The 25,590-nt window shown below is 40.0% G+C and overlaps 2 protein-coding genes and 1 long non-coding RNA gene across 4 annotated transcripts in view; 2 read left to right on the top strand and 1 right to left on the bottom strand.

Annotated features, from left to right (window-relative positions):
- The first annotated feature begins 457 nt into the window (after positions 1-457).
- si:dkey-43p13.5 (homeobox protein unc-4) lies at positions 458-2,220 on the top strand. The gene is made up of 3 exons (XM_037088642.1): positions 458-721; positions 1,006-1,163; positions 1,798-2,220. Exons 1-3 carry the CDS (start codon positions 487-489, stop codon positions 2,218-2,220), a joined length of 816 nt encoding a protein of 271 aa, XP_036944537.1. The 5' UTR covers positions 458-486.
- A 1,725-nt stretch (positions 2,221-3,945) lies between these two features.
- micall2a (mical-like 2a) lies at positions 3,946-18,655 on the top strand. Its single transcript, XM_037090077.1, has 17 exons — positions 3,946-6,027; positions 6,738-6,786; positions 7,933-8,074; positions 8,209-8,375; positions 9,227-9,357; positions 9,446-9,949; positions 10,072-10,256; positions 11,958-12,009; positions 12,459-12,658; positions 13,669-13,776; positions 13,952-14,016; positions 14,209-14,332; positions 17,322-17,424; positions 17,802-17,875; positions 17,950-18,064; positions 18,201-18,247; positions 18,338-18,655. Exons 1-17 carry the CDS (start codon positions 5,885-5,887, stop codon positions 18,415-18,417), a joined length of 2,289 nt encoding a protein of 762 aa, XP_036945972.1. The 5' UTR covers positions 3,946-5,884; the 3' UTR covers positions 18,418-18,655.
- LOC119014682 overlaps positions 6,794-25,590 on the bottom strand; it is a 51,747-nt gene continuing 32,950 nt past the window's right edge. The window contains exon 3 of one of the 2 annotated variants that reach the window (XR_005073038.1): positions 6,794-7,307. This is a non-coding gene — a long non-coding RNA (uncharacterized LOC119014682). Of the gene's footprint in view, positions 7,308-12,585; positions 12,670-25,590 lie in introns of those variants that run through there. The other variant, XR_005073040.1, reaches the window with a different exon arrangement.

Below are 25,590 nucleotides of genomic sequence, written 5' to 3' on the forward strand. Positions count from 1 at the left end.
AAAAAAAATCAGGGAAAACATCACTATAATGCAAGAAAAAGATTGTGGGACATACGTCACTGGGAAAGTAATGACGAATATGGTAAATACTGATGCAGCAATGCTGATAATCCACTGAGAGATGAATCACAGGTTGGATTCTCACCTCGGTGCTATTAACCAAGCCCTGCCGTCTGTTTGGCGGTCACATGACCAGGAGAGGAGGAGGGGGAGACGATTGGAGGAGCAGAGAAGAAAGCTAAGGTGAGACCACCTCCACTACTCAAGTGTTACCTTTACTCTTCAGGCAACAACTTGTACCAGCACTGAGCACCTCAGCAACAAACTGGATACATCTGGTGGACAATCACATCTGTTTTATCTTCTTGTTTGTTTTTACCCTGGACATTGGGATGCATTTCAACAATCCACTTGCATCCCTATAGGAGTCAACCTGGCCCTTTTCAGTGGACAGACACTTAATATTGGACTCTTAATAGCTTGGACATGTTTGGCCCAAGGCAGCTGGTATCTACTCTCCTGCCTGCAGTTTTCCACTCGCCGGCAGCTCACTTTTTCCCCGCATTCCCAACCAGACTGGGCTCTCAACCCCAGATCCTGATCCCAGGGCCTTTTATCAGCTATGAATCCCTGAGGAATTATTTGCAGCCAGAGCCATGCAAGGATGCTTTGTTGTTGGCAACGCAGGCGATTGGGATGGGGCCGCTCACTGAAGGCACAGGTGAGTTCAAACCACGGCTGCTGTGGCCAGAAAGGATTTATTGTACGATACAGGACTGAAACTGGCACTGTGTGAGCACAGTCTCTAAGACAGTCAGTGAGCACCATCTGACTGCGGTGTAAATGTTTACAAAAGATTAGCTAACAGCTCGTAACCAACAATCAATTATCAGGCAGTGTTAAAGTGGGCCTAATGATTGCTGCGCTAATTATCCAATCTAGAGCCATTAGTTCGTTGTCACCCGTTGGCGATTGTGTAATTGGTGCTCGCGCTGTGCTTTCCAGATGAACAGAGGCCAGTGAAGCAGCGTCGCGCACGAGCCAACTACAGCAGCTGGCAGCTGGAAGAGCTGGAGAAGGCCTTCGAGACCACCCACTACCCAGACATCTTTATGAGGGAGGCCCTGGCCGTCAGACTGGACCTCATCGAGGCCAGAGTGCAGGTGACCGGCACTCTGAACTCTTCCTGGAAATGTTCACCGCATACTAATTCAACTTATATTGATTTTTCTGTACCAAAAATGTCACAATGATTAATATTTTGGCAGCAAAGATTATCTATATCAATCCAAATGTAATACATCTATTATGTAGATATCTGTCTGAAAACAGCATTCACATGCCCATGTGTGCATTGGCACAGTCCTTGGTTTCTGTACTTGCTCCTCCTGTCCATACCGACTGTAAAGAGATGCTTTACTTATGTGTTTATAGTACAAGAGGTCGAGCCAAACAGTACTTGTTCCATCCAAAACTGCATTCAAGAGTTCAGATTAAACCAATATACTAATATATAAACTGATGTGAGGCGTCAGCAGTGTGACATACTAGAAAAGAATCACTTCATAGTTCACTTGGACAAGCGGCATTAACAGCAACAAGTGAGCTGACTTGAAATGTGACTGTTCTTTAACAAAGTATTGCAAACTGAGATATAGAATTTACCTTTTAATTAGTGTGGGAATCATTTTAGTAAACTACCTTGTCTTGGATTTGTAACTACTACACACACTGAATTTATACTCCCAGATTATTTATAGTTTCATTTATATTTAGTATTGCTTCATTTGTTCCCAGGTTTGGTTTCAAAACCGCCGTGCCAAGATGAGACGACAGCTGAAACTCCAGGGCCAGCTCACAGGGCCTTATGTAAACACAGACAATGATGAAACATCTGAGAAAGTGAGCAGGAGTTTAAGACAGCAGACGCACAGTTCTGACGGCGAGCACTGCGAGAGACGACAGGAAGGAGACGTAAACTCTCCATGGACAAAAGCTGCGGGTGCTGCGCCGAGCGTCAATGTGCAGCCTGTGACCCAGAGGTCGGGGAAGTGGGAGAGGCCGGAGGGGCCGAGTTCAGAGGAGCTCCGCTCCAGCAGCATCGCCACGCTGAGGGCCAAAGCCAGAGAGCACGAGGCCGAGATCCACAGCACTATAAACATGTCAGGAGGCGACACGCAGTCACAAACACAGGAAGCTGATGCCACGCATGATGATTGATCATCTTCCTTCTTCCTGTTTGTACAGATAATCATAACAAAACACTGTGTACCATTACTGCACTGGAACATACATACTCTTTGGGATGAGGAGCTTTATTATTTAGCCATCATTAAATAAATAGTTCTTGCAGTATAAAATGCAATTTTCTATAAAAAAGTTGGGCTATTTCTAAGTTTGGGTGGTGAACGTGTGACTACTTTGTCTATTTTGATAAAAATATAGAAGTGTAAATCATGGTGTGTATTAATTAGATAACATCATATTTTATATCACTTCATATTCTGAAAGTGATTTTCATCCCATCTTAAAAGTGCTTCCACTGTCAACGTTAAACGGATCATACATCATACAGTTTATCTGTCGGGTCTTTAATGGCTAACAGTTACAAATGATAAATGCTGCCACGTTATCATATAAGTCCATCGGGGCCAAGCCGAAATAAGATACAGCACAAATAATTTCTACACAATTTCACTAATGACAAACTCATCCGTGAACGCTCAGGTTACCTCCACTGACAGGCAGGATGTGTGCGTGCAGCCACACGTCCTCACAGGAAACACTGCAAATAGTTGAAAAATGAAATCATGACGAGTGAGTCTATACAGATGATCCATCTAGTTTTTTTTGTTTGTTTTTTTTTTCAATATATACACATCAAGGACATAAGAAGAAGTTTTTCTCTTTGTTGCATTCAATGCCAGGCAACGAGAAGACATTTTGAGGGCTCACTTTTTCAAACACACAAACATTGTTGTTGGGTTATGAAAATGTCTTAAAACTGCAGTCAAATTTCATTAGAGTAACATGAGAGAGAACTATAAGTGACTTTAACATGTTTAACTTATTAAACAGTCACAGCAGTGAGTCTGGAAGATTTCATAACCCCATGTGTGCATCTTCAAATACTTTGAACAATATTTTACATCGTGTCAGTGTTGTCCCAGGGTTTACGGATGGATTAGGTGCACGTATTTGGCGGACAGGTTTGGGAGGCCCTGGTGCATGAAATCTTTTTATGTTTTGCAATTAAAACAAGAAAGCAATTTCCAAAAAGCTTAAAGGTAAAACTTGCTTAAGAAGTTCAGGGGTGAGTAACTACCATTAGATCTGTCGTTTGGTCAGTTTCGATGCTCTCTGCACATTGATTTTATGTTAATTTGGCTTAGGGGGAGCTTAGGGAGGAAACCCTGCACGTGTTACTCAGTCAAAACAAAACTAAACACAACAGGATAAGATGATTCAAAGCATCTAATCAATTTATAAATTCCCAGAGTTGCAGGTTAATATTTTAACAGTTTAATCTCCTGATAATAAAAAGGGAGCAGATGATAAAACTGGCTATTTGTACACATGCACACATATAGTTTGTGTGCTGGCATGATTCCAGTTAAAAGGCTTACTTTAGATGCATTATTTCTCTATTTGACCACAAGTTCAGAGTGGTGCTATCGTCTAACAGTGCAGTGTGACGCTGCCCCCTTCTGGGCAGTAAGATTGTCCTCAGACAGGACAGACGAGAGAGATACTGTAGTTCAGACAGGACGAGCAGTATGTGATTTTTAAAATCCAATTTTGCAGCACTTCACACATTTTTTTCTTAGTTGTTGTGCTGACCATAAAGCTGTGTTAACGTGCTTAATGCTGTTGGGAGACCTCGTTGTGGTGAACAAATAAACAATTCATGTCTCACAGTGAACGGGGTCAGTGTGGGTCACTCGCATTTCAGAGACTCAAGTTCAACTCTGCTCTCACACTCGTCACATTTCCCCCCCACGACTGATGTGTAAACGCTCAGCGGGAGGTCACTGGGTCAGAGAAGCACACTGGAAGATTTAGTTTTCTGTCATAAAAAGGAGTGACTCTCACAATTTTTGCGAACAACAAACTTTACGAGTAGAATTCCTTATAATCAGTTTGCTGTGTGAAAGTTGCTGAGAAATCGAGCTACAAGTTTCCCTGAAATTTTGTGGGACGCCATAATATGAGCTAATTAGGTCAGAATCCTTATATGACAATAGTTGGCCTCAATTAGTCCCCAATTAGGGGCCCCACACAAAGATGACTGAGGTTAAAAAAAAGCACACCACAGAATCTGTTGGTTCTCATACTGCAGGCTGAACTCGATATGCAGGCTGAGATAATGTTTGCTGTTTAATTACTTCAGAAATACTGCAGCAAATACCCACCCCAAAAAAAGATAACAGGGAAAACTATTCTAAATGTCCATACAACTTTTGGATTTTGTCCTAAGTGGAGATTCCAACAGAAATGAAAAAAATAAAAATAAATAAAATCACAGCACCAGCATTCTTTGCCAGAGAACAATACAGTGCAGCAATTAAAAATCATAAAATACAATATCTGGAGACACTTGTGCCCTCTTAGTTTGACTTTAAACATATGATACAGCAAACTGCATTTAATTTCCCCAAAACCCAGATAGATGCGCAAGTAATTAAAAAGTAATCAAAGGCAAAGAGTTGTTTTTCAAACTAAAAGGGTTCTTTGTGGGGGCCGATATTCACCAATTTGCCGGTTTTCTGTGATTTTTTTTGTGACATCTGAGAAGCTGAAATCAGATAATTTTGACTTTATGACAAAAACAACACCATCAGTACTTCGCAGTTAGTGACTGATACACTCAGCTTTTGTCACTCACTTTGTCACTAATTTGTTAAAGGACTAACTGAAACCCAGTGTAGTAAAAGTACTCAAAAGTCATACTTGAGGAAACAGTAAAGGAACAGAGTTAAAATGTTTCTTTGGTAAAAGTGAAAGTCACCCATATGAACAGTAGTTGAGTAAAAGTCTTACAGTATCATATTAAATGTATCTAAGTTTTACTCACTGTAAGAACCAAAAGTACAAGTGAAAGTGAATTATACAAATGTTTAAACATATGTATAGACTGTATATACACAATGCATCGACCGATAATCAGATGCTTATAAACTAGATTAATTGAAGAATTTTGCTTCTTTGGCTCGATGCAACATGTAATCTGCAAAGTAACTAGCAACTAAAAGTTATCAAGTGAATGTGGTAGAGTAATAAGTAGAATATTTGCCTCTGTAATACAGTGGAGTGAGAGTTCAAAGCAGCAGATAATGGAAATACTCAAGTAAAATACAAGAACCTCGAAAATTATACTTGAGTAAATGTACTTAGTTACTTTCCATCACTGCTGAAATCTGGCCTTTCATACCTGGTGCTGATTCTGAGTCAGCTTTAATAGGGCAGGATACTAACTTTAATCATTTGCACAATTACGATACTTTCTACAATAAGATATATTAATTTACCTTTCTAGTTGCGTTTGACTCAACCAGAGTGAATAACGAATCGGCACTCGGTGTCAATTAGTGAAGTGAGCGCAGAAACACACACAGACTGGATCATCAGAACCAGCACCAGCACCACCAGCACCAGCACCACCAGCACCACCTCCACCAGCCGCAGCAGCAGCAGTAGCAGCTCTCCCCGAGCGGTCACTCAGGTAACAGGAGGAAACAGGACGCAGCTGCTGCGCCGCAGTTCACGGTCAGATCCTGAGCGCACACTTTGTTTAGCGCTCGTCTTTCCTCCGGCTCCTCCACACCGAAGCCTCGGCTGCCTGTTGCTCAGCTCAGCCCGCTCGGAGCGTCTCTGTCTCGGACTCATGGCTGCCATCAAGGCTCTGGAGCAGTGGTGCAAACTGCACTGCGACGGCTACCGAGACGTGGCCATCACCAACATGACGACCTCGTTCAGGAACGGAATGGCTTTCTGCGCGCTAATACACAAGTACAGACCGGACCTGATGTGAGTAGCTTACTTAATTAGAAAGAAGTGAAAGACCTGGTAGAAAGTAGAGCACATTGATAAACTGTGAGCTGAAACACAAGTGGTCCAGAGTTAGTCTGTCCCTCCTAAACGGTTTTTGTTTTTTTACGAGGTTTATTGTTTGTTTTATTTAGTTATTTAATTAATTTTGGTATTGGCCTTTAAAAATAAGTCTAATTCTTGTTCAGTTAGTTGAGTTTAGTACTTGTTACTTTCAAGAAAAAACATCATGTGTAAGAAAGATTATTTTGTAAATGTAAATATTGTTTTGAAGCACTTGAACTTCTCAGGATGCAACAGTCAAAGTTGGAGCTGCAACGATTTGCAGATTAATCATTTAGTCGATCGTAAGAGCCATTGATTAATCCTTTAAGTCATTTCTCAAGCAAAAAAAGTAAAACATATGCTCATTCCAGCTTCTTAAGCTTCCTAAGATTTTGCTGCTTTTCTTTGTCGTTTATGATAAGAAATGAAGAGTCTCTGAGTTCTGGACAAAAGAATCAGTCTGAAGAAACTGTGATGAGCATTTTACACTACTTATGACATTGTATATAAAGGACTAATCAAACAATCCTGGAAATAATAATGAGAAGAACCTTTAGTTTGAGCCCGAGTCAAAGTCAGATGAGGTGTTTCACAGACATGTCTCACATCCCTCTCCCTGTTCATTGTACTTCTGTTTTCCACAGTGACTATGACTCACTCAGAAAGGAGGATGTGTTTGAGAACAACAGACTGGTAAGATGTCAGCTCGTTGAACCCTTGTCTTATTGAGTGGAAGTGACTTCATGCTGGTGCTAAACAATCTGATGTAGCATAACATTTCCACTTCATTAACCCCCAGAGACACAAGCACGACTCACTGGATGTGTTCTCGCCTTGGTTAAATATTTAACAGTTTCAACGAGCCTCTCAAACTTAAGAATTTCTGAATCTTGACCTCATTTATTTTGTTAACCCTGACGTGACCCGGAGCAGCGCAGCCGGGACCTCTCCATTATTTAGTCTTCTTCCAGTTTTCCCCGGCTTCCTCTGAGGATTGCAGGCCCTTCAGAGCGCTTCAGTATTCGCTCTGTACGACTTCCCCTGCTGTCCTGGATGGTCCCGGCAGTGTCAGCAACAAACCTGAGCTCGGGGGGGGAGAGGGCTCTTATTCATTTTGAATGAGGTCTTGCTGTCATCTGCCACTCGATCCTCGCGACGACGGTTCACTCAAAGCCACCGTTGTTGCATTCTTCTCGATTGTTACACATGAAGAACTTTAAACCAGAGAAAAAAAACTGTGTTTAGTTGTGATCAGCTGTTGAAGATGCTCCCTGGTCTGAAACATGAGAACGTGACTGGAGCGGTAATTCACACCCTTCTATATTTCATGAATAGTGTCACGTTTCTTACAGGTGGGAGTTGTTAAATAAGAAATTGTCTCTGTGCGTTTGTAGCAGAAGCAGCAGCCACAGTTTTCACCTTTCAGTGCTTTTTCTTTTTACGCGGACAGACTTGGTTATTCAGTAAGGCTTTGCTTTAAATTTAATGAGCATGTCCAGGCTGATCCTCAACAATGCCTCGATATCCTCCTCCCTCCATCCCTTTTCTTATCCCTACCAGCTCACAGGAAGTGCGCTATTCATTATACAGCCCTTTTCAGACCTCTCCAGGCCGAGCCACAGACTGCCGCTCGTCTATTTAAAGGAGATTGTATTGTCTGACATTTTTACACATGCTGTAATTGTACTGCACCCAGTGAAAAAAAAAAAAAATGTTTTTCACATGGCAACAAAAATGCTTTGGATTTGTTCACTTGGCCTGCCATACACTGCCATTAAATGTTGTCTTGGCAGGAGAAGATGGCTGTTGAACTGTGTGTTTGTGTTTTTTTCTGTAAAGGCTTTTCAGGTCGCAGAGGAGAAGCTGGGGATCCCGGCTTTGTTAGATGCAGAAGACATGGTGGCTCTAAGGATCCCGGACAGGCTGAGCATTCTTACCTACGTCTCCCAGTACTACAACTACTTCAAAGGACGACCTCCCAGTGAGAACACCAGAGATCCTCCTAACCAATAAGACTTTCTTTAATTTAGAGCCTTTCCTGTCATATTTCTTCTTTAAGTTTAAGTTTCAGTCATGTGTGATGATGGACATTAAGAGTGTCTTACTTTTCCACAGTGGGAGGTGTAAAAAGGCCAGCAGAGGGCTCCAAGGAGGAGCCATCAGAGAAGAAGAATCTCCCAGTGGTTGCCAAAACCTTTGTGTCTAAAACTGCCATCGAGAACCGCTCACCTTCCGCTCTCACAGCTCAGAGCTCACCCAAGCCGGCCAGAGCTGCTGCTCAGGTGAGAACACATCATAGAAAACAGTTCAACAAAACAAAACGGTTAATGTTTACAAGACACCTTAGACTTTTACTTAACCAGGAGGAATCTGTTTTTTTTCTTGTGCAGTAGAAACTGAGAGAAAATACCAGTAAGTTTTAGCAACTTGACCTTCCACATTATATACAAGTTATGATGATATTGATGATGATATTTGTTATATGATATTTATATATTTTTTCTAGAAGTCTTAAGTTCCATTAGAGTAATTTCAGGAAGAATATAGATAAAATATTGTTAGACACGTATCGAGGCACACAAAAAATGTGTGTTTTTGCGGAAACCTTAAAATGGCACCTACTCCTTTCTCATTTAAAATATAAGGGGTTCTGGACACAAAGTATCTCCTACTTCATTAATGGTATGCGACTAATGATAATTTTCATTATCAATTATTCAATCAACTCTTTAGTCTTAAAAATGTTTATACTGCTAAAAATGCAAATACACAATTTATGTAAAGTCCACTCTCAGTGTGTGTGCACTGGAGGTTTCGAGCTTCCACGTCACACACGTGTGTTTCCTGCATAATGGACCAGGATTGGCTTCTAAAGTATTTGTGATGTCACAAAGCATGCTCGGAGGCCGACCTCTTGAAATCAGATATTCAGTGTTCACAGAGAACATTTCTGCTTTCAGTAATGAACGTGAAAACAGCCTTATTCTGAACATACATCCTTCTACACAGTGAAGCTCAAACATTCAATTGTGGCATCAAGAAGCAAAAGACATTTTTAAAAATACCTTTAATAAGGTGATTGTATTACCCTTTTGTTTCGATCATCACCAGAGTTTTGATTTTCCTTTCGCAGAAGGCAGTTCTGGCAGAAAACACCAACAAGAATGGGACCCTCAACAGCAAATGTGTGGCGTGCAAGAGTCACGTTCACCTGGTTCAGAGGCATTTTGTGGAGGGCAAGCTCTATCACAGAAGCTGCTTCAAGTAAGAATTCAATATAAATTCATTCACACTTTCCTGTAATGCACTGTGTTCTTGTGTTCGTAATGTCACGTTCATGAACTTCCACTAGATGCAGTGAATGCTCCAACGTGCTTCACGCAGGAGGCTATAAACCTGGGAAGAATCCAGACACTTTTATCTGTAACGCCCACCAGACCAGTTGCAAACCGTCCTCCTCTGAGGTCAAAAATGGACCTGCCAGTTCAGCTGGGCCATTAAATAGTGCCAGCCGGACCCAGCCAGCACCACGCCCCTCTTCTGTGCTTTCAGCCCCACTGAAAATTGTTGTGAAGCCAGTCAGTCCTACTCCACCTTCCAAGTCCTGGACGGCCTCAGCCCAGAAGACACAGTCGGCCCGGCAGAGGTTTTTTCAGGCTTCGCCGGCTGCCACAGAGGCCTCGACTGCTGACAGGCGGTCCACTGAGCTGTCGAGTGTTTCAGGAAGTTCAAAGTTTCCACTGAATCCTGAAGATGAGAAGAGTAAAGCCAGGACAACCATCGGAAAGAAACTGGCCGAAGAAAACTGCAACAACAACAACAAACGCCCGTTCACCATCCGATCGGCAGAGAGACGGTGAGCGCTTCAGTACCACGACAAGATTCTCCTTGGATATTTCTCTTCTTTCCAACTGTCTGTATGGGTTTGTAATGACTTTTGTTATTAGGACTGACTGTGAGGGCTTCCTCTCTCTGCAGGTTTGGAGATGAGCCAAGTTCTGCTGACAGCCCCGGTTTGAGAAAGGACAAATGCAGCCAAGGCCCAGCAGGAAACTGGGCAGGACAGCCCTCCACCAGCCAGACAAACAATAAGGAATCGCCATGTCTGAAAGCCATCAACAAAGACAACGCAAGGCCAACAACTGTACACACAAGCGCCAAAGGCAAGCGCTACTAAATATATTTCTCTTCATCTCGATCCATTATTTGACACCCAGCCAACCTCCAGCCCCTACCTCCCCCCTCATTGTCTGTCTGTCTCAGAACGCATTCATAGAAAACAAAGCCCTTTTGTCATTTTTGCCCTATTTACACAGCCGGTGCATTTAGCGTGATGGTAGCTCAATGCTGGATACTGACATTTTAATTTCTGTCTCACACTTGTAATGAACTTTCATAGTTGAACTGTCACTCTGTTTGGATGGATCTGCAGGCATGAGTGCAAAGTCCTGACAGTCGCTAGCTTTTCAGACAGAAATACAATTATTGTTGGGTTTTTAATACAGATGGTCATCAAATTATCATCTCTGATAGAACTCTCTTTAATGGAAAGTAATTACTTAGCATGCGAGACCTGCATGATTCACTAAAAAAAAAAAATTATGTTGCAATTATTTTGACTGATATTGCAATTGTGATACGACGTGGGATACGCAGGATTCAGCATTTTGCATCACAATTTTCACTTTCACTGAAATAAATATTCAAATAGAATGGCCCTCTGCAGAAGAGTGCATACCTCTGCCAAGGCCAAACAGTTTTTTAACCGTTCTTTAAGCTCACCAGATCTAGGATCTGCATCAAATTTTACTCTCTCATTGATACCAGCTACCTAAATATGCCAGATTATTCCCTAAGAAAGTAAAAAAAATGTCAAAAAAGCTATATTCTGTGATGTTAAAAACAGTGAGCAAAACTGTTATGACTCCATAACTTTATACAGATCCACACCAAAGTTGACGGGGTCTATTCTGGGCAGAGACCCATCCCTCTATCCAAGTTTCGTGGAAATCTGTTGAGTAGGTTTTATGTAATCCTGCTGACAAACCAACCAACAAACACACAAACAAGCAGACACGGTTGAAAACACAACCTCCTTGGCGGAGGTAATTATGATGATGTGACATTTGTTGGGATCTGGACCAAACAAACATGTTTTCTTACATCTGGAGTAGAAGATTTGTAGGTCAAAGCACTGCAGCAGCAACACGGCACTTCTTTGTAATGCCGTTCTGTCACACATTTGTCACGCATCAAAACTGCAGCTTCTTGCTATTTGAATATTGCATTTGGGCATATTGAGACGTCAATAAGACTTTTGATTCATTTCGCCGCCCAAGTCCCTGCTAATAAGGACCAGCAATCACCATTGATATTCCTGAAACTTCGATGATGACATATACATATAGGACTGGGCAACATGGACAAAGTCAATATCATGATATTTTTGACCAAATAACTTAAGGAATAATGTGGATATAATGTCTAAGCACAGCAGTCTGGTAAGCTCTGAATGATACGTCTCTGTACTGTAATGCAGCCATTAAAACCAGGCAACAGACAACACTTATGACCTGTCACAATATAATGTCATCTGAAATCTAGTCTCGTATCACGATATAAATTTATAATATCAATATATTGCCAGCCCTAACAAGAACTTAAAACTGCTTTTGAACGCACACTTCATCGCTAAAGCGGATGTCAAATAAAAGTCAATGTGATAATGTGTCCCTGGTTTTAAAAGTAAAAATGATTTCAACAGTTGTGACAGATAAAGTAGTGATAAGATATCCTCTGCCATCATGCTTTTATTTTCATCAGTCAGTCACTTAACTTTATCTGTCTTAATCATTCGTCTGCAGATCCAGTCTACGAGCGGCAATCAAAGCCCAAACCTTTGAGAACCGAGCTGAAGTAAGTACCCTCAATCATCTTAATAATCACCATAACCTCATAACTCGCTTACAGGTGGATGAAAAAAAAAAAGAAAAAACTGTCTCCCTGATTATTCAGTTTATTCACTCTCCAGAATGCCGAATCCTCGAGTTTCGTCCATCTCTTTTAATGTTAACTGGCTTAGAGTGCAGCTGCTAGCACTGTCCCCCATCGTAACAAGCCCCAGGCAGTGTCAGGCCTGAACCTTCCTCCTCTAACAATAGATTCTCTCATTTCTATTCCCTGCTGATGATTCCTTCATTGTTTTCACCGCCTTTATCAGTACAAAATAACAAGGTGAGGCCTTTTTTCTTATATTTTCATTCCTTATCCTCAGCCTGAAAGTGTACAGTATAATATCTTCGCACCTTAACACCATTTTTATGGCGACACACTTAAAGGCTTGTGTCATTATGTCTTTCTTACAGAGATGCTGAAGCTGAAACCTTTCCCGAGCAACATAAGCCTGGATTCACGTCCACGACTTCCTCTAATGTCTCCATCAGTACGACAAGGCCTCCGTCAGCTCCAGCACCTGCAGCACCTCCAGTTAGCTTTGTTTTCTTTGATCCCGCACACTTTAGGGAAGTGTCTCCCCAGAAACCTCAGCTTGGCTCAGGAAACCAGGGTGAGTCACACCTGTGCATTGAAATAAGGAACATTTGTCTACTAGTAAAGTCAGTTTGTATTAGCTGAAATGAAAAAAGCTCCATGTCCAGGGATCTTAAGTAATTATTCTATATGAAGCACCACCTTTAAATCATAAGATATTGATGAAATATTGAGGTACTCCTTGGTAACTACACAGTATCCTGTATTATGAGGCGAACAAAAAGCAACTAATAAGTTATAAATGAGTCATTACTAGTTTTGTGCCATTCACTAACTGGTTTAGAGTTAATAGGAAAGTGGTCAGTGTGATCAACTTGCAGATAATCTGTATATAATCATCACCTCGTGTTTTATAAATAAGTGATCTCATAGGCTGTTTACTAGGAACTTATCATTATCTAAGATGTGGTCCTCTATTAGGCACTATTAGGAAAGTACTTATTAACAATCTGTTAATTATCAATTTGTCACAGATTCATAATTGTCTAATCGTGAGTTACTCTTTAAAATTTGATTGGGAGGTACTCATTAACTAATAGTTAACTAGCAGTCAGTTCCTCATTCACTTCTCATACGTTCCCGGCAAACTATTCACAATGTTGTGTCCCTTATTGCATAAACAGTTGCTTTTGCACATGCTGCAATGATTTCATTGGCCTATCTTCCGTTCAGTGCTGATCAGGTAGTGTACAGTGGTTTTTAAGAGCTTTTTCTCAGGAAAGAAAAAGCTGTTGCCTGCTTTAGGCTGCTGTAAAGTTTGATGTTATCCAACTAGAAATAGTTTAGATATTTAACTGAAGTGGTAGACGGATCAACAGGCAGGCCAACAATGCCAAAAAAAAAAAAAAAAAAAAAAAAAATCCCAAAGCAACATCCTTACACCCTAATTCCCAAACAGACATGTTGGTCTGTGTTTTGAGATTACTGTAGATTTTTTTTTCTGTTTTGCAGGAAACAGTAAATGCGTTTAGCGGATTGAACTCTCTGTAGATCTACAGCATAAAAACCTCCCTGTCTTTATTTTAGGTTACAAACATGGAAGCCACTCGTCTGTGAAATCCCCACCCAGACGGCCAGCTGTGGAATCTATTAGCACTCCGACGACTGTTCCAGCCAATCACGGAAATCCGTCAGGTTGATTAAAAATATCATCATCAAAGCCACACATACATGGCCTCAGCCATCTTGTTGATTTCATATGAGCAGCCATATTTCCCTGAAAATAAATCAGGTGAAGTCATATGTGACAATGCTTTTCTGAAAAGCTGCCATGAAAGGACTATCTAATCCTATTTTATCTACCTCTTAGGCGCTAAAAAGGGAAAGTATTTGTCACCCACCAACGCCTCCAGGACCGAAATGAGGTCACCCTCTGTAAGTTCCCTCCATTAAGTCTCTTAAGAGATTAATTAACAGCTCTACAAATATGCTTTCATTACATTCCCAGTAAAAAAATAAATAAAAAATGGACGACCTTCTTTACGTTGAAGTAGCCAAAGTCGGAATTTTTAAATTAAAGTTATCTGTACTTGACTGTGATTCTTAAGTTCTTTTGTTTTATAACAGGTGACGTCTTATCATGTTCCAGTGGAGCAGATTGAGAGAGAACTGAAAGATATTGAGACAAACTTGGCTCAGTTGGAGAAGGAGGGTGTGGAGCTGGAAAAGAAACTCCGCAGCTGCGAGGAAGGTACTTGTGTTTTTCCTGTCACTCTTTCCCCACTTCCTTCCTTTTCCTTGTTTATTTGTTGGCATCTTTTCCTGCTTTAATGGACAGATTGAGAGCAGAAGCTGATGGGGAAACATGGGGGAGAGGAAGGTGGAAAGGCGTTCAACGAAAGCCGCCAGCTGGAATCGAACCGGCAACTAAAGATGGTTAATTGATTAGTTGTCAACTATTAAATCAAATGCAAACTATTCTAAAACATCTGGGTAATGTTTAAAAAAAAAAAAATAAATCAAAATTCTAAACTCAATATTTTTGGGTTGTGGACAAAACAAGACATTAGTGGAAACACTAATCAAAATTGTTTGTCATTTTCTGACATTTTATAGACCAAACAACTAACTGATTAATCAAGAAAATTATCAGTTGAACAGCTGAATGAAACAAAGAAAATAATCATGAACTGCATCACTACTGACAACGTTGCTGTTGCGCAGCAGTAACCATTTGGCTACCAAGGCGCTCGGCTTTTACTCATTCAGAAGCGCACATGAAATTGAATGTTGACAATGCAATTTTGAAGATAAACAGTCCCTCAAACAACTTCTTTTAGGGCAAAAGACATCAATGCATCAGTCGATTTAGCTTTGTTGCAGTGACACAAAACCTGATATTTTATTTATTCGCGCTGAATCCCTCTGCTGCCTCTCTGAGAGTGTCTACGGTGCAGAGTTGTGTCCTGGTTGCCTCAGTCCGGACACACACTCACCATCACCTAGAGCTTGGTGTGTGTGTGTGTGTGTGTGTGTGTGTGTTTGGGGGGCTTTAGCTGCCATTTCTATTACTGTTTCTGCAGCCAAATGAGGTGAGAGGCACAGACAGCCCACAGGGATGTTGCTTCTCTTTTGAGGGAGTGGGAGTAGGGGGCCTGATTGCTTTGCTCAAGGTCAACATGACTTGGGTATAGTAATATATATTCTGGTCGATTGCACACTTTCTTTCCGGACGTGCCACCCAGGAAGCCTGAGCATGCAATCGCTTGGCCAGAATTTGACATCAATTGCACACCACCTAGGAGATCATCAACTTCTCGACTGGAATTTGTCGTTGTCAGAACTAAACCCCGGCACTCTGGTTCAATCCAGAATAAAATCACATTTGTTCTGGTGATGGCAGGATGCAAACGGCCTCGTCCTCAGTCCTTGTCAGTTCAAATATTCACTGTAAAAATGTATTGATCCACCTTCTCAGGTAATCTTATCTGACGTGGTGAAGCAGAAAATGCAATGTTGCAGATCCTGTGGTCGACAAAAAGGGAATCCCTAAACCATGAATATGGCTTCAGGAAAACATTAAAACGACCTTCAACGTGTCAGATTTATATATTAATCACTTTCTTTGTCAAAGCTTCACTGTGCTTCTGGTGTAAGGACTTTTCCCAATGTGATCTTTTCCTTTCAGGGTCCAAAACATATATAAAAAATAAATAAATCAGCTGAACAGATGAAGATAAATCATGTATTCCCTCTGTGTTGCCCTACATCCCCACATATTAAAACTTATTAAGACAATGTTAGAAAATAATTAGATATGCTCATTATAATTTCCTTAGGTAATATTTAAAATTCTTGTTTTGTGTGTCCAACAAAGAACCAGAGAATATTTGGCATCTTTGCTTGAAATCTGATTGAAGAGATTGATTATCAAAAATAGTTGGTCATCTTATCAACTAACATTTTTATCTCTAATTTAGTGTTTCAGAACATAAATCAAACCAAGTTGGATAAAATAATGTGATCTTTTTGGAATAATCTGCAACAGCAGGGATTAATAATAGTATTAAATACATATTAAATGGAAACAATTTCCCCTAACTGTTAAACATATGCTCCACGGCATATGGACAGTAACGTTTAGATGTTTAAGGTGTCAAATGTAAGATAACCTACAGCTAAGCTGCAGGGCTGAGTATTACTGGCTGCTACAGTCCCTGAAGTGAAGTGTTGACATGATCCCAGGAGGTGAGTCAACAAACCTGCACCCTGCTGCTGCTGCCTAGCAGCCAAATTATCCAAAATAACTAATTTCTTATCGCACTTAATTGTATTGTTGTGCAGCTAATACAGTCATGTGAAAACAAAGAGCTGATCTGGTGAAAATAAAATGAGCCATGATTCTGGATGAGGAGAGGATTTTTTTTATATTAAATATGATGATGTTTAATGTCTAATGTCTGTTTTTCAACATAACCAGAACGTATAATGTGAAAGCAGAATCATTCAACAGCTCTTTAATCTCAGTCAGTGACATTAGAGGAGCTCAGGGTTTATCTGAACCAGAGCCCAAACGATACCGTTTCTTATGGAGACGATACAAATGTTAAGGCAAAAAAAACAAATATTGATTTATTCTCTATACGCTCTACTCTATATATATATATCTATATCTATACATTCTACATATACTGAATATACTGGATATGTATTGCAGAAAATACACTCATAACATTTTTTGCAAATCGGTGCAATGAACCAGTAAACTTCACTGGGAATGTAAACTATAAATTACAATAAGTATAATTTTATTGCATTATTATTCTGTCCTGTTGAAAAAAGTAATACTCATATCTGTGGATATCTGACAAAATGTTTCAAATATCAGCTGATACGGATATCTGCAATAGGCCAATATCTGCTGATGAACTCGGCCAACCAGTATATCTGTCGGGCTCTAGTCCGAACCAAAGATTTTATTACGTCAAGAGTCTGGAACATTTAATTGCATTAAACTGTACTTGAAGTCAGCCATAGTAGATAACAAATACAATTTTGAAAGATACGTAAAGAGACCCTGCAGTCATGATAGGTGTCGTGAATACTTGAACTGAAAAGATGACGAGTGATTTAGGAACCCAATATTCAAGCGTTACGCCAAGACCACTACTGAAGATTATCACAGCGTATCTAATTACAAATAGCATGTGTACTACATATTCTGGTGTTGTGTGTTTCAGAGGGAGAGGGCGACATATTGATGGACCCACTGATGGTCGACTGGTTCAACCTTATTCGAAAGAAGCAGATGTACATTAGAAAGGAGTCAGAGCTCGTATACACGTGAGTACTCCATTTTATATGAGAATTAAAATGTTGCTAAATGCATATTATACATTACTGCTTCTGAACTGAACAATTTGTGTGTCTTGCTTTATCTTTAAAAAGAATTTTACTACAGTCTGTGTTTACTTTGTACCATGAAAGCTATTTTTTAAAATATTAACTCAATGCACTGGAATATTTTCCAGTGTGAGAGTAAAACCCTTTATTATAAATGTATCTTTTTTCTATACACTTGTAATATAACATTAGGAGCTACTCAAACTTATAAACAGTTGAACCAAAATATAGATTGTTTACATTTATGCAAAATAATTGATGTATATATTAATTGAGATGTTTGCATTTTGGACGTCATTAACATCTGTATATCTCAGAGCGAGGACTCAGGAGCTGGAGCAGCAGCAGCCAGGTGTGGAGGGGGAGCTCCGCAGGCTGCTGGAGAAGCCAGGTAAGAGATCACGGACTCTCAGATCTGTTACTTTATGTTTCCAACACTTAAGTCTGTAAACTTGGTTATCACAGATCATTTAAAGTCCAGAGAGGAGCAGCAGCGGGAGAAGAAGTTGCTGCAGACACTGATGGAGATTGTGGATGGCAGAAACGCCATTGTGGAGGTTCTGGATGAAGACAGGCTGAGGTGATTCAGGGCTTCTAATAATTAATGTTTATATGACAACAGTCATCACAAACGCAGAGCAATACTGGCAGAAAGAATGACTTAATATGCAAATGAAACAGATTGCTTGACTAAGGTAATTGTTGATCAATTTCAGGGAAGTGGAGGAGGATCAGCAGTTGAATGAAATGATGCAAAACCTGGGTAAGCATTGAGTAAAGTGGTTTTCTTTTAAATGAGAGTTTCCATTTTGAATGAATAATTCTAAAACATATTATTTTTTTCTGTGACTAGGAGTAAAGAAAGCCAAAAATAAAAGGAAATCCTCTATCTCTAAACTGTTCAGGCGAAGAAGTAAAAGGCGAGTGGAATGATCCCCAAGGGAACTGAAAGGCAGTCCTGTCTCACTGTGTTATTATTATCATCATCTCTTTAATTCTTTAAGGCTTTTACATTCATGTGCTGCAGCACATAGTGGGGTAAAGAGAAGACAAATGAAGCGATGTCAAACAAGGCAAATAAAGGACAAATTCATGTTGTGTGTCTAGATGTTGGATCATATTTTAAAATAAAGGTTCAGTGAAAAGAAACAAAAAAATGCTTTGACCTTCACCTGTACCTGTTCTCTTTTTGCTGTTTCTTAAGTGAATAATTTCTAAAACAGCTCATGATTTTTCATTTTCATCTGTTTTGTTTTTCTTCCAAAAAAATGCTGGTGATTAATTATGTGGTAAATGCAGCCCCGGAGCATTTCCCTTATATTGATTAGACCCCAGGAGAGGAGCGAAAGAAAAAAAAAAGCCATCATTCGTGGATATTACTGTTGTGCGAGGATACTGTTTATTTATTAACTCATGTATCTAATTAATAATTCTAGCAAATCAACTTTCACTGGGTCCAGAAAAAAATATATATATTGGGAGTTAGAAAAAGAAACTAAGATGAGGGAACACTGGCTGTTCCACATGCAAATAGGACCGAGCAGAATGAACGTGTAATCCTTCAACAGACTTGATCCAAAATGAAATTATTTCAGTATTTATTTAATAATGGATTTTAACAAATTTCCTGTAAGGATATTAGCAGGAGAAAAAAAGCCTTGACAATTAAGTTTTGAATGGCTGTGGAGTGCAAAATGGAGAGCCACACATGTTGAGCTGCCTCACTGCAGACTGTCGTTCCTCTCTCTCGCTGTACTGTAGGTGGCAGCCTGGGTATGCTGTATCACAAGGAGAGAACTTGGAAATCCAATTTGCCACAGTACGGACAGTTAATTTCTTTGCTAATTTTATAAATGCTGCAAAAATGTTCAGCTGTGCTGATGCAATAATGTTATGTGAAAGAGGATTAGGTAGAGCAGTAGCTTATGGCCTAGGAAGGCTTATAAACTATAGGTTGTATTGAGCTCTTTATCTTCAAACCGGGTTTAATTAAACATTACTCTTTACTAATATCTGCATCAGAAATGCTCCGTACCTGAGCTATTAAAATGTTCAAACGACATGTGGAGTCTCTCATGTGTGAAAATGGCATTCAGTGGTTATAAGTAGAGTTGCATTTCTGAATGGTTTGTACTCGTACTCTATTTATAGTATTTTTAAACTTGAAAAATCTGTTGTCCAATAAATCGTTTGAAGATTACTGTGTATGAGAGGTTGAATTATTTACTTAATAACAGCTTCCTTTGGCACACGTCTCTCTATTTAAACACATCCCTGAACTTTTTATCACTCCACTTTCCCTGTTACAAGCTTCACCAATGACTGTTGATTCAACGGCTGCCAAGATCAGACGTCGCTTTCAGTATGAAACCAACAATGCTGCAACTCTTTTGCATTAAAGCCGCGCAGTAATCACAAATGTACGCTTTTAATAAGGTTTTTTTTTTTTTTAATTATTATTATTATCATTATTAAGGAGGGCGTCAATATATTGCAGCCACTTATAAACTACACATCTCTCATTTTGAGATGCATGAAATTGTGATCATGAACTTGGAACACAATCTTTCTAGCTGAGCAGAGTTGGGGATGATATTGGTACAAAATGCCACGCATGATGTGGGTGACAGTCGAGACTGAATGTGTGATATTAGAGTTAATTAAAGCTTTGCGCCCCATCTACTGCAAATGCTTGCACTTCTGCAATTAAGAATCAAAGGCGAGGGCTTAGTGTCAGGGGGGTGTCTAATACATGGTTTTAACAGGAATGGGACCTGATTTGCCAAGCTCCTAGCGACAAGCATTAACAACAGCCTCAAATTAGAGGGACATTAATATTCATAAGTAAAACAATTCATCCTGTGAATGTGTGATGAAATGGAATCCTCTGAGGTGAGCTCTTGTGTCCAGGCTGCCATCGTTCATTAAAATATGCCATTACCCATGAAGTGCTTAATCTTTATGAAAGGGTGGTAAAAATCTGTTTGAACTGCTCTGACAGAAAAGGTGGAAATTGTAATATTGTTCGGCACCTTACATTATGTTAATTCAGGGCATTTTTTAAAAAAAAAAAAGCAGCACAGGTTTCTGTATGTCCCATTAGCTGAATTGTTTAGGCTTCCTGAATGAAAATGTACAATGTATAATCTGCGCTTCTGCACATTGATATTAGTCTGTTATTCTATTAATACGACGTGAGTGCCTTGTGATTTTTTAGGTTAGCTGTTGTACGCTGCCACTTGCAACACAATCTAAATTCTGTGTGTGTGTGCGCGCGCTTGTGTGTGCCGTCTTATTCCAGTGCCTGCCAGAGTCTCTGCCACTAGCCTGTAATTATGATCCTCGAGGTAATTTTATCAGGCTCATTAGCTCTGATGAGTAAACGAGAAGCGTGCCTCTAATTTATTGGCCATCCAGGCTGGAGACTTAATTCTCATCAGAGAGATCATAATATTTGTACAGAGAGACAGATATACACTGCACATATACTCAGCTACAAAAGCTCCTAGACCAACACTCAGGCCGAGACTTTTGTGACTTTAAACTGCTAATTACACTGAAAACATCATGAAGTCTCTTTGGATAATTGGCCATGTGTTAAGAAATAATTTCAATAAATGTCACTCGGATGAGCAGATCAACAAAATTCTTGCATTTTTTTCCCCCCAAATATTAAAGCTATTGTTTGTATTCAGAGTGCTGCGACTTTATCCTCCTGCTCAGAATTAGATTCTCAAACCTCTGCAAACAAAATTGCATTGTTTTGCTCCCTGTTCAATAGAGATGATCCATTTTCTGTGTCAGGGAATGTGTTAAGGGAGCGGGGTAAATATGCTCACAATTTCCAGTGTGTAGAAATTTGCATTGAGGGGAAATTATGCATGCTGGCTAGTGGAAATGAAATGTATAAAGTGCATGACTGGTAGACTTGACAAGTGCAGCTTTCATCCATCTCAAATGAATAATTTTCACTTCCCTTAAACATCCTTAATCCAACCATGTTATCAGCGGGCATGCAGGATTCTGCCAGACTTTCTCCTTAACGGCACAGCAACTTTCAACTTGCCTGAGATTCTGCACCGCAGTTGCTTACCACATGGTCTTAGGGACTCACTCTTATCCTTTCCTGCTGGTTTTGTGGATCAGTAAAATTCCTTCAAAACACAATATATACATAACGCAAGTCTTAATAGATAGCAGAATGTCTCACTCTACCCTCCTCTGTGCTGCCTCAGAGGTCGACTTAATGCACTGTATTTTACCTCTGATTCACATTGGCAGAGAACTCAGAGGATGGTGTCTAAAAAACCCATTTGCTCGGTGGCCCTTTGTCCTCTATTTCAAATTTCAGTGACAGACCCCTCCATGCTGGTGTAACGTGGTTTGGAAATTCATATGGCCGTAAAGGGATAGAGGAGGATATTCATGGTAAATTACTCATTTAGAGCCCAGCATCCAGCAGTTTGACTTGTTATTTTAGGAGCGTTTCCTTGTCTTCTTTACTAAAATACATACTGAAGATGATACTTTATTGTGGCAAATACCACCCTCGACATCCCAATCCCTTTAATTTGTGCGCTGTAGCATGTTTTCTAAACACTTCTGACAATAAACAATTAAACGTGTAATTTCTGTTTATGCCGCTAATCCTCGTGATAGCCTCTAATATGAAGGGTTACCTGGCTATTTTCAATATCCACTTTCACAGAAGCCTCAGCTAGCGATAAGAATATTAACCTCATCAATTTCAGGTAACTTTCAACGCTTTAACATCTTGTCTTAAAGACCTACGTGTTAGCAGGAGTCTCAGCCTTGGCATTTAGTGACATTTTAAGCCTTTTAACAGAATCCAGACAGGGATTTGCAGTTTCCACCAAAGGAAAATAATTTATATCCTCCTTTCTGAGAAACTGTGGGTAGAGGGATTAAATGCACCAGAGAGATTTGTATGTGGTGCAAGTAAAACAATATTGTGACTCAGTTAATACATTTCCTACCATCTACTTTCGTGCTTTGAGAAAGTCGGGAGCTGTTACTCATCTCGCTGAAGTTGGCTTTGATGCTTTTCTTGTTTAATTTTCTCATTTTGGAGGTTTTAAGTGTGTAGGTCATAGTGGCGACAGTGCTATGTACCTGAACTCCTGTTACAGCACCTTAAATAAGTGTCTGCAGGGTCTGAGGCTACGACGAGTCTGACCCTGACCAATTATTTTGCATTTCCTCCCAATCAAAGTCCCTTAGAACCTTTGGAACAAGCAAACGTTTTCACCCCACTTAGAGTTATATTTAAAATATGTCGACGTCCAGCACTCACACACTTGCACAATAATAATAATAAAAAAAAACCCCTTGAATGACAGTTTGGAACACAAAAGGTCTTTTTCTGCATGTTGGAGGGATTGTGGACTGTGTATCTGCCAGTGTGTGTGATGGCTGCTGTGTAGTGGAGACATGCAGGGCTCTGTTCTCTCTGTGGGCAGGCAGCTTTGATGCACTGCTTCTCTTATCTCATGCCTGGCAAGGTTAATGAAGTGGTGGCACTTTTGGAGGAAGTAGAAATGGGATGAGTAGCAAAGACCAGAGGAAGCTTGGAGATGAAACGTCCTGCTCTTAGCGGCTGTAAGTGGCAATTTTGGTGAATTACATAGACAATAAGAAAGGGGGTTGTCATCCTCTTCAACACAACAGTCGTCTGAATCAGGATGGTTGATTGCATCTCTTTCAGCCTGGTTCATATGAAATTACATTAGCATTTAGCCGTCACTTGTAACTTGATCTGTCAAACATCTCCTTTAAAAGGCCAACTTAGTTTTCTATGCGGCATTTAAGTCAGGTTTTGTGCTCTGTAATGTCACGAATTATTGTGAAATGCTAAACAGTCGAAGTTGTTTTGCCTCCTTGAGGCTTTTCAGCGGGGTGTAGTCTGCTTTACTCTTTTGAAGGACCTCTGAAAACCCACTGTTCCTTTGTTAAGGGCAACAAGTCTCACTTAAGTGACGGAGTTGGCCTATTTTATTTGTAATAATTGTCTTGGAAGGTGGCTCGTGGTTCCAGCTTAAACAAAGGGCAGAAATGGCAGCGTGATATAAATATAATAACAGGTGATGTAGTGCTAATGCTCTGTATTCCTTAGCTTTTTGGTTTTAATATTCCAATTCCCTTTGCATCTATAAGAGCTAATAGGTAAACAGTCCTGAATGGGAGAAATGAAGCAGGTCTACATGCCAATGAATTAGCATATAGATGAGTTCATCTCATACAAATAGTGCTCTTTTGCCCAGAACTCCCTGTGCTGAGCAAAGATCATGTATGTAAAGTATGCATGCAGAAAATGTAAATTAATCCATTTCAATCATCATTCAATCTAATAAGATTTTTTTTCTCTCCCTCCTCTCGTTTGTCCCTTGTTGCACGAATGTCCAAAAATATTGAGAGGGCGGTCAAACTGTTCCCTGAAGCAGCTTAATTGTTTAATGTGAAAAAGAAACAAGAAAAAAGTGTGTGTGTGGGGGGGAACAAAACATAGAAGGATAGCAGATGTAAAATTGATGTCAGTTACAAACAAGCAGCAGGATCATTTGCATGTGGATCAGACAAAGGCTGAGTTGAGTTTTTACATGTATAAAAGCACCCCAGTTGCTGCTGAAATCAAATAAATGCTTTGATTTTCCAAAGCACAGATTCCATGAAAGGAGTGCCATTGACCGTGTGTTCTGTATTTGATCCTCGTTATTGTAATTCCATAAACAAACACCACCTCTGTGAAACTATTTGTTACATAGCTCTTGTTAATATGCTAAAAGAAGCTTATAGAATTGGGTCAGCTAATTAAGCAATTAGCTTATTTCAGCTCTGTGGTCAGGCTGTTACTAATCTACGGCATTATGAGCCCAGATCTGCCAAAACCAAGAGGCTTGTGCGTCTGTGCGTCTCCCATCCCGTCTGACAAAGGATCATGTTTGAAGTCATCCTTCCCCTAAGCAGAAAGCCAGAAGACTTGTCTCCCTTCACTAATGCTCAGGTTTCTCATGCAAATCCCTGGAATTGAATAGGTTGTTTATTGTCTAGTTAATATATTGAGACATTTATGTAGTGCTGTTGAAGTGTTTGCTCCCTGCATTTGTAGCTGTGTTAACACACATGAAATCCCAGACAGATTACAGTTTGATAGCATTAAAACCATGATGAATGTTGGTGGCTTTTAGCAGAGCCCACCACGTGGCTTCTTATACAAGGCATCTGACGTGAGCGGAGTTAGGCAGCACGAGCGAGGAACGTTAAATACATCAGCGGTATAATTTAGTGAAGCGCTCTTCTTCTTTTTTGTTATCCAGTGAGTTAAATATCCCAAAGTTTCTGTGTGCAGGAGAATCTGCTGTAGTCCGTCACTTCCTGGTACGTTGTATATCTTACACTTAAAGGGATTGTACAGTGTTCGAGCTAATGTTTCCCAACTATTCATGTTGGAGAAAAAAAAAAAGGTATTCATCAATTTATATCTGTTTGAAGTGTGAAGGTATGCTAAGCGTAAGTGGTGAGCTTGGCTTAGCTACGAGATGTCTGTGGGATCAGCAGCTCTGCTCAGAGATAGGCAAGTATACATTGTGAATTGCTGAAGGTTTCATAGTTTGTCTAGCTTTGGCTACATACCTACATATGAAATCGTATCCTTGGAACTTTGTTGCTGCAGTGGGCTAATGCTAAAGAAGAGGATCCTGATGTTTCTTTTACGATGTTACCATTGGATTAAAATTGGAAAATGTTACAGATCACAGCTCCATGTGCTTTATAGCCACTGTTATAAGTAAATCACTGGCAATTTATTTAAGAGCATGTACTTAAAACTGCAATCAATGTTTTTAGGCCACTTGGGGTTAAAACAATTTGTACCTTTTAAACAAAGTACATAATATCTGCTGCTATGGGTCTCTTAATCAAACTACAAAAGCTGTAGTGTGATGATGTCATGAAGTTGCGTGGGATCATGGGATTGCTTGTCTCCATTGTTAAACAGTGCCGACAATACAGGCACGAGGTAATGTATTATGTAAGTGTTACTGACATTACATCTTTCTCCTGGATGTTATAGCGACAGGACAGGCAAGC

The sequence above is a fragment of the Acanthopagrus latus genome, chromosome 23 (genome assembly GCF_904848185.1).
Source record: "Acanthopagrus latus isolate v.2019 chromosome 23, fAcaLat1.1, whole genome shotgun sequence".
Classification (NCBI taxonomy): Eukaryota; Metazoa; Chordata; class Actinopteri; order Spariformes; family Sparidae; genus Acanthopagrus; species Acanthopagrus latus.

Excerpts from the sequence above, each read along its gene's own strand:
- si:dkey-43p13.5 (XM_037088642.1), top strand. The coding sequence starts at position 487 with ATGTTTGGCCCAAGGCAGCTGGTATCTACTCTCCTGCCTGCAGTTTTC. Across the intron at positions 722-1,005 it reads GCCGCTCACTGAAGGCACAG|ATGAACAGAGGCCAGTGAAG; the intron begins GTGAGTTCAAAC and ends TGTGCTTTCCAG. Across the intron at positions 1,164-1,797 it reads TCATCGAGGCCAGAGTGCAG|GTTTGGTTTCAAAACCGCCG; the intron begins GTGACCGGCACT and ends ATTTGTTCCCAG.
- micall2a (XM_037090077.1), top strand. The coding sequence starts at position 5,885 with ATGGCTGCCATCAAGGCTCTGGAGCAGTGGTGCAAACTGCACTGCGAC. Across the intron at positions 10,257-11,957 it reads TGTACACACAAGCGCCAAAG|ATCCAGTCTACGAGCGGCAA; the intron begins GCAAGCGCTACT and ends ATTCGTCTGCAG. Across the intron at positions 17,876-17,949 it reads CAGGCTGCTGGAGAAGCCAG|ATCATTTAAAGTCCAGAGAG; the intron begins GTAAGAGATCAC and ends TGGTTATCACAG.